The following is a 7,909-nucleotide window of genomic DNA, read 5'->3' as shown; positions in this document are numbered from 1 at the left end:
CTGTAACCAAACTGAGGAGAGGCTGGCAGGGAGACGGGAGGAAAGAAAAGAAATGGGACGACAAAGGCCAGATGACGAAAATGAGAATTAAAAACGCAAGATAGAGAAAGGGAAGGAGAGGATACTGGAGGACACTGTCATGTCCGCCATGCTTGAAAGGAGGACAGTGCCATCTAGAGCCCTTGCGTGACAGTTTCTGTTTTACTGTCCTGATAGAAATCCTTTTTTAATTCTGCCCCAGGCGTTTGCAGAAACCCCAGTGCATCTTCTCAGGTCTCTGCCAGAGCTCTTCTGAACCGAGAGTCCTCATCTGCCCCTGGTGCCGTGCTCCCTGCTGCTTCCACTCAGGGTTCCCAGGCTCCGCTTTTTCCACTGGGCCAGTTGGGTCTTCACCAAATTGTGGTTTTCTCAACCATCATTATCTTGGCTTCATTATCAGTGAAACAACAATAATAAATGCCCCCATCGAGAGCTTCATCATTATTGTGTTTGATTTTATTACTTCCTCTGGAGCACCCCGTCACAAGTTCTGGGATAAAGAGGGAGAATCAGACAAAGCACAAGGCTTCAGGCACAAGAGAGGAAGTAGATATGTTTGCTCTGTCAACCGGTTTAATGATCAGTTCAGTTTGCAAAACATGTTGAGTGGGTGATAAGCCTCCAGCTGGATTCAAACTCAAATCTACAGCCATTAGTTCTTCACGAACCCAACCCAGCTCAACTCTGAAGGCCATCACATGCATCCCAACCTCAACAACACGTGATGTCATTCACTGATTCAACTGTGACATGATGTCATCAGGACAGGTGCTACACGGTCTGCAGCCATGGCAGCACTGAATAAGAGCGGGGGCCACTAGGAGCCCGGCTCTGAACTGACAGTCAACGTTTCATGTTTATGGGATTTACTGGATTGTTATCGTTGCTATTATTATTATAGTTATATGATGTGTACTGTTTTGTGTCGCACAGTTGTGTGTTTCATGGGACGGGGTTCGGATGATTGTGAGTTGAACTGAACTCCGATATCAGGATGATAGATGTAACACAACGAAAAGTGCATGCGGCAAAGCATAGTGCAGCATCGAGTCACGTTACTACACCTAGTTCATCAATTCATCCTGATGCGGCATATAGTTGCAGTATTTGTAGTCACTCTGTTTGTGTGGCTAAAAAACACACAAGTGAAATGTTGATTACACTCCAGACCAACAAACACAGTGTTTAATTCCCTCTAGACTGACTCACAAATTTTAACCTGTACTAACAAGACATTCTAGCATCATTTAAAAGTGGTAAATAATGATGCAGCAAAGTTTTGGTCCAGGTCTACAAAGATTAAAGTCCTCTTCCCCCCCCCCTACAAGATTGAGAAACTCGGACAGTGTTCCAGAGGGACCCTCAGGTGAGAAGGACGAGTTGGTGTCGTGTGACTCTGATAAGGGCTTCTGTTATGGTTCAGTTCTTAATGACCTGATATTGATGTAGGGGATCTTCTCTCTACCGAACCTAAACTCTCTAGATACTCTTCAGGACATTAACAGGGATATTATGGACTAGAGCAGATCTTGGACCGGTTTGTGAGTAAAGGAGGAGCTCATGTGGATTTCAGGATATGGCCAACAGAACAGGAAGCATGAAAAGTGACTCTCCAGTGGCTCATTAGCCCACCCACATGGTTTTAAACAATTAACACACAGGAGAGAATGTAGAAGTATTCACATTTCATATGGAAACAAACACGGGATATACAAAGCAAAATGGATGGACCAAAAATAACTCAGATAACAGATTACAGGTGAAACGTACTCTTCATTAATACAAACCTATTCTCTTCATTAGAAATACATTTCACTTTTCAAACAGATTGTGAACGTCAACAGAGGAAGTTTCCTGAAAAGTGCTTTAACACTAGTTTTCTAGAAAGCTTTTGATGGTAACACGCACATTAACGTTCAGACCCAGACTGTAAACTTGCTTCTTTAGTTTCGGTCGGGTTCCAGGACCTCAAACAGCTCATTTAAGGTTCATAAATGGGTTTTTCCTTAAGTACATATATATTATTTCTCTGGTTTGTCATTAGTAGTTCTGGTTTGTTCAATCTTGAAGTCAATGTTCCAAAACTCAAGCTTAAGGCATACGGCAAAACATTTAAAATACTCCATCACCACCCCCCCTGCACTTAATGTAAACTCAGTTTATACAGTTAGAAGTTTGCACGCTCCAGCCCTTATGTTGTCAAACCGATCCATGTGGTTAATGCATCAAAAGAAGCTAAATGATAAAGCCGGCTAAGGATGTGCAGTTAATTGATGGGTTGCACTCGGGCTGAGAGTTGGTAAAAGGTTTAAATTGTACATTTACTGCAGATAAATGAGCTGGATCCTTGTTTCTCTGCCTCTTTACTGGATATCTATTACACTGCAGGTTTTAAACAGCAGAACAAATGACATTCTCTCTGTGGTAAATGAGCTGAAACACACCAAAGCACGACCATGACAGTTCCCTGGTAAACATTTAGGATACACACACATTTCCCACAATACAGGACACAGAGAGGCTTCGTCGATAAGTTACGATGCATTTCATTAAATTATCACAGGATCAGGAAGAGGTGTTATAGAAATAATACTGAGAGCAGTTTATTATTGGAGAATATTTCAGGGTTTCACAGCCGTGTGTGTCTTGCCGTTGAGATTGACTGAAGTTTTTCTTGTATCTTGTTGGATGTGGACGACGAGAAGCTGCTCGGGGGTCAGTCTCTGTGAAGCAGGAAGTTCTGGATGGGCCCTGGCAGAGGTAACGAAGGTATGTGGGTGAGGCGACTCTTGCCCATCGCTCTCCGGATCCTGATCCGACACAAGTGCGTCAGCCGGCGAGGGCGTCCTGACAAGAGAGGAGGCAAAGGGGCGGAGCTCCTTAGCAGCTGCACCGTGATAACAGCGTATTGCTTCTTTCCTTATTATCATGTCATTATCTCAGTGTGAAGATGTTTTTTGATTTTCATTTGTCAGTCTTGTTGTCAATAGTGGGAGGTCCTTCTGGTGACAGACAATAAATTGCAAATGCCCTGTACTGCTCTGACAATTGAAAATCTATTTCAAAGTTCATAAAAATCACAAAGATCAGTGAGATGACTCTTGCATCACAATCTGACTAACCTCCTCCTTGAAAACCTTCCTTGAACAATTCCCTCCCCCCCACACATTGTTTCTACTCACTCCTCGCCTCCAGGAAGATCCCGAGGGCCTCAGGATCCACCTTCCTTCGGTTAGGAGCCTCCAGCGCTGACTCATCCCAGGGCACCAGGGCCGGGTTGGCCCCGTGGTCCAGCAGCAGGTGGATGAAGGCCACCTCGCAGCTGTGCCGCAGCACGGCGTCCAGCAGGCAGGAGGCCAGGCCGCGGGTCAGCGCCTCGTGGCAGACCGGCCCGTTGTAGTTGAAGTCGGGCTGCGCGCCGGCCTGGAGCAGCAGCTGGAAACAGTGGAGGTGGTGGTAGGCAGCGCTGATGTAGAGGGGACACACCACCAAGGTGTTGAGGGTGCGGGCGCTTAAGAGGAGCCGGGGGCCCAGCTGGTGGTCCATGTCCACATCAGCATTGAACCTGGACAGTGGGAGAAGCATGGATATAGTTTCACAAATTGTTTTTAAACCTCATGGAAAATATATTGGTTAATAGAAAAGACACAACCTTGACTTAACACCTGAGAGGGTGTCTTTTACTATAAATATGTGGATCCATTTTGAGCCAAGAAATTAGATATTGAGGAAGGCATCTAGAATCCAGATAAGTGGAAATAACACTTTTCATCTGCCTGCTGCTGCACCCCCCCCCTCCCCCCCTCACCTGAGTGCTCTGGAGATTTCTGTGTTGTTGTTGTTAAACCTCCAGAGAATGAGAGGAGAGGACCACCCCTCCCTGTCACCAGTTTTCAATGAGTGAGACACACGATAACACAAGACTCACTGAGATCAGCCATATTTAATTTACTAGTATTATCTGTTAACTCTTCTCATTCAACCTGTTTATGTGAGTTAAGAAAATTACATCTATATGTCCTGTTTTCGATTAAATTCACCAGTCCTCACCGGATGAGCTCCTGCAGAATGTCCAGCCTTCCCACCCGCGCAGCGTGGTACAGGGGGGTGCTGCGGTGGTGCCGGCTTCCGTTGGGATCCGCTCCGGCCTCGAGGAGGATCCGGACGCACTCCAGGTGACCGTTGATCACGCCTACGTAGAGCGCCGTTTGGCCTTTGACGTCCACCAGGTCCACCTCGGCCCCCTGGGCGATCAGGTAGGCCACGCAGGCGGCGTGTCCGGCTGTGGCAGCGATCCGCAGAGGAGTGCAGGGCAGACAGCCACAGCACCACACAGACTTCTCATTGATGCGCCTGGCAGGGACAGACGGGAGTGGTTATTAGCTGGAGCACTAGATCAATATATAGAGAAAAATCACTTACACATTTAAAACCACACAAAAAAACCAGCTCCAAAATCTGTTCTTAAATTCCTACACTGGATTCCACAGGGTTGATTTCAAAGTTTTAAGTTTTACTGCTGCAATCAAATCTTTTCAAGCAGTTGCAACAAATACACAACATATATGCTAAGTGCATAACTGCAATATAACCCTGTGAGACCTTTGAGATCACTGGTGTTTGGTCTAAACATAGAGACGCAGCTTTGAGTCACCGACACTAGAACCAACTACCTGATGGTTTTAGGATGGTAGCAGCTCTGAAATCCAGATTGAAAAACTTTGTGCATTCGACTGAACTATTTTACAAGATGAAACCATCATTGTATTTTATTCTATTTTCATTTTACTTGTTTTATTTGTCTCCTTCAAATTATTTAATATATAGATTCATCCTATTTCTGCCTTGTACCTCTTTTATTCTACTCTTGATTTAATCTCTTTTATTTTACCTGGAAAGTGTTTTAAACTGTGTTTCCTGAAATTTAATTGATTTCTTTCAATTTTTGTCTCTGTGTGGATTTCCATGTCCCTGTATATCACCTTGAATTAACCACTGAGTGAGAAATGTGCTTTAAAACTAGAATTGTTTATTTACTAAAAAATTCTGTGATCAAATAAATGGCTTTCAAGAACTTCGGCCAACATGAGATAGGCGGTTCAGGGAAAACCCATTGAGGTAAAACCTGCTAGGTGTAAACCTTGTGTAAGAGACATGGACTTTAGTCTTCACCAGTAATAATGGGTTGGCTGTGTGTGGAGATAGAAAGCAAGTATGATTGCTGCACACAACCACTGTGGGGATGAGGTTAAAAGTGGGAAGACCACTGCAAGGTGTGTTTGTTTACGACTTCTGCTGGAGTCGCTCACACACCGAGCCCCCCCCCCCCCCCCCCCGGGACAAACACAGCAGATGTGTGTGTGTGTGTGTGTGTTCTCCTCCGTACGCACAACTCGGCCTCACCCTCTGAAGTCGTCCTCCTGCAGCAGGTTCCTCAGCGTGTCCAAGTCTCCCACGTAGGCGGCGTTGTGCAGCCGCATGTCGTCCTGCTCCAGAGGTTTGTCACAGAACTGCTCCTGGAGCCAGTCCTTCAGGTTCCGTCCTGATGAGGACACACATCGAGGCGTCAGAACCCAACGCCTGATCATAATAATCCAATAATCAGATATCAGGCACACAGAAGCGGATGCAGGCTAAATAATTGATGTGTTCCATTGGATGCTTTCAAACATATCTCAGCGGCCTCAGCAGACTCACTCACAGACTCGGGGTGTGCACAGTAAACAAGCAGCTTCCAATGCACAGATAAAGTGTTTTTAACATTATCATTACTGTTTTACGTGTGTGTCCTATTACTGAGTTTAAAAATAAACATACACACAGCTCGTCTTGTTAAATCAATCAATCATAACAGTGTAATTAATGGGGAAGATGGTACGGTAACCATATTACACTGCTGGAAATTTAGATGTTTACTGGATCTATAGGACCACACCTCATTACACAAACACACACACAAACACACAGTCGTGTCTCCATGACTTCAGAGGACATCACATCCACTTCACTTGATTTCCAGGAGACTTACTCTACCAGTAACCATGCTAACTACATGCCTAACCCTAACCTAAAAGATGTCTCCCTTAAATTCCTATGATTTACATTACGGGGACTTACTTTTTGTCCCCATGAAGGAAAACAAGTCCCCGTAATGTGAGTGTGTAAACAGATACCGGTCCTCACAACATGAGTAATACCTGGACCACAAACACACACACAGTCTTATTAGGTGCTACAGTCCCTATGAGGTCTACTGGTCCCGACAAGGTCAGTGAAAAAGGTAACGATGAGGTAAAAAACGAGTCAACAAACAGACACACACACACACACACGGTACAGATGTGCAGATGATGCAGATGTCGCGTGAGGACCGATGACTCATGTCCTCTGTGGTACCTGCACTGGTGGCACTGGGCAGACCAGACACTGTGATGAGCGGTGGGGGGTTGGTACTGGGCGGGTCGGCCCCGTCCGCCGGTGCCTCTGGACCGGGGTCCGCCATGGTCCTGGTCCCGATGTGTCCCGAGCACCGAAAACACGGAACACACGCGTCCGTCCTCTTTGTTGACAACGCCTCAAGTAGAAGTAAACAAACGGGACCGAGTGCATGACGTCATCCGCTTCGCACGCACGCACGCACGCTGCTGCCGCTCGCTTCCGGTCTACGTTCAGCTGGACGTAGTTAAAGAGGGAAACGTCCTTTTACACTGAATAGATCACTGTTAGTGTTATTTACTAGAACCATATGATCGTTTATCTATATTAGTCTTGTTGTATACTTTATTTTGTTGTTTACTAGTACTACTACTACTACTAATAATAATAATATTAAATCCCAAACATTACCTCATTCTCCTCTATACTTGTCCTTCATAGAACATTTTATTTTAGTTGTGTAATAATAACAAAGTAAGAGGACTTAAGTCAAAGGGCTGGGAAATAATAAAACACTATCAATATTTATCAGAATATCGTTTTTCTCTATATATTGATATAATTATTACTCGTGAGCACAATGAGGGGGTATAACACAATAAATTCACTTCAGATGTTAATTATTTTTGCTGTTTACAAAGCGTTTAACCTTCTCTGCTCATAAATAATAATCTAAAACCACAACCTTCACTTAGGAGCAACAAATGAGTCATTAAAGTTAAATAATAATGTGACATTTATCCCGATAATTATCGATATCACCTGTGACGAACCTTTTTATCTTGATATAATTTCTGGCCATATCGTCCAGCCCCAACAGATCATATGAAATTCAACTAGGATAAACACAGACATTAAATACTGCTGAGAATAGGACGTTTTGCATGATTTGGACATGAGTAGTGTGTTTATATGTAGTTTATATGTGGAACTGTTTTGACTGTAAAGCTCAAAGTGAAGGATCCGAAGGGCCCCTGCTTCAAACACACACTGCACATACTGGATATCCATGTTTGTGTGTATGGGCCTTATGCTAAGCTGCGTGCATGTAGTCAGGGGAGCAGCAAAATGTGGTGTAACCATGTTAATTTGTGGTGAGTCATGTCACACACCAGAGAGGCATGCAGCCGTGGCTTCACGCTGCGGTCCACAGACACTGAGGCCCGGACGGGGCTCTGAAAACCAATGGACTGGTCGACAGTCCCACGTGTCCCCGGTCGAGAACAGGCTACTCACAGATCGTTTCATATACCGGAGCAGGAATTTGAAGTATTGATAAAAGACTTTGCAGTAGTCCAGTACAGTTTTGAGAGACACAATATTATCTTCCATTGCACTAAGTAGAGCATATCGGCCAACAATCCCCTTAAATTAAACCAAGAGTTTTACCTAAAACCATATTACGTTTCTCAGCTACATATTGGGGATATTTATA

General features: G+C 44.5%; 1 protein-coding gene across 1 annotated transcript; it reads right to left on the bottom strand.

Annotated features, from left to right (window-relative positions):
* Positions 1-1,709: 1,709 nt before the first annotated feature.
* Positions 1,710-6,654, bottom strand: asb1 (ankyrin repeat and SOCS box containing 1). Its single transcript, XM_053440558.1, has 5 exons — positions 6,436-6,654; positions 5,443-5,581; positions 4,090-4,392; positions 3,222-3,604; positions 1,710-2,886 (listed from the first exon to the last, which is right to left on the bottom strand). Exons 1-5 carry the CDS (start codon positions 6,539-6,541, stop codon positions 2,756-2,758), a joined length of 1,062 nt encoding a protein of 353 aa, XP_053296533.1. The 5' UTR covers positions 6,542-6,654; the 3' UTR covers positions 1,710-2,755.
* Between the last annotated feature and the right edge of the window lie 1,255 nt (positions 6,655-7,909).

Source organism: Pleuronectes platessa, chromosome 14 (assembly GCF_947347685.1).
Source record: "Pleuronectes platessa chromosome 14, fPlePla1.1, whole genome shotgun sequence".
Lineage (NCBI taxonomy): Eukaryota > Metazoa > Chordata > Actinopteri > Pleuronectiformes > Pleuronectidae > Pleuronectes > Pleuronectes platessa.
The sequence above is the reverse complement of the archived record's forward strand: the minus strand, read 5'-3'. Positions and strand labels throughout refer to the sequence as shown.

What these genes read in the sequence shown, in the direction of transcription:
- asb1 (XM_053440558.1), bottom strand. Translation starts at nt 6,541, where the DNA reads ATGGCGGACCCCGGTCCAGAGGCACCGGCGGACGGGGCCGACCCGCCC. An exon ending in GCCCAGTGCCACCAGTGCAG is followed by an intron (nt 5,582 to 6,435) that starts GTACCACAGAGG and finishes TGTCCTCATCAG; the next exon opens with GACGGAACCTGAAGGACTGG. An exon ending in CAGGAGGACGACTTCAGAGG is followed by an intron (nt 4,393 to 5,442) that starts GTGAGGCCGAGT and finishes TGTCCCTGCCAG; the next exon opens with GCGCATCAATGAGAAGTCTG.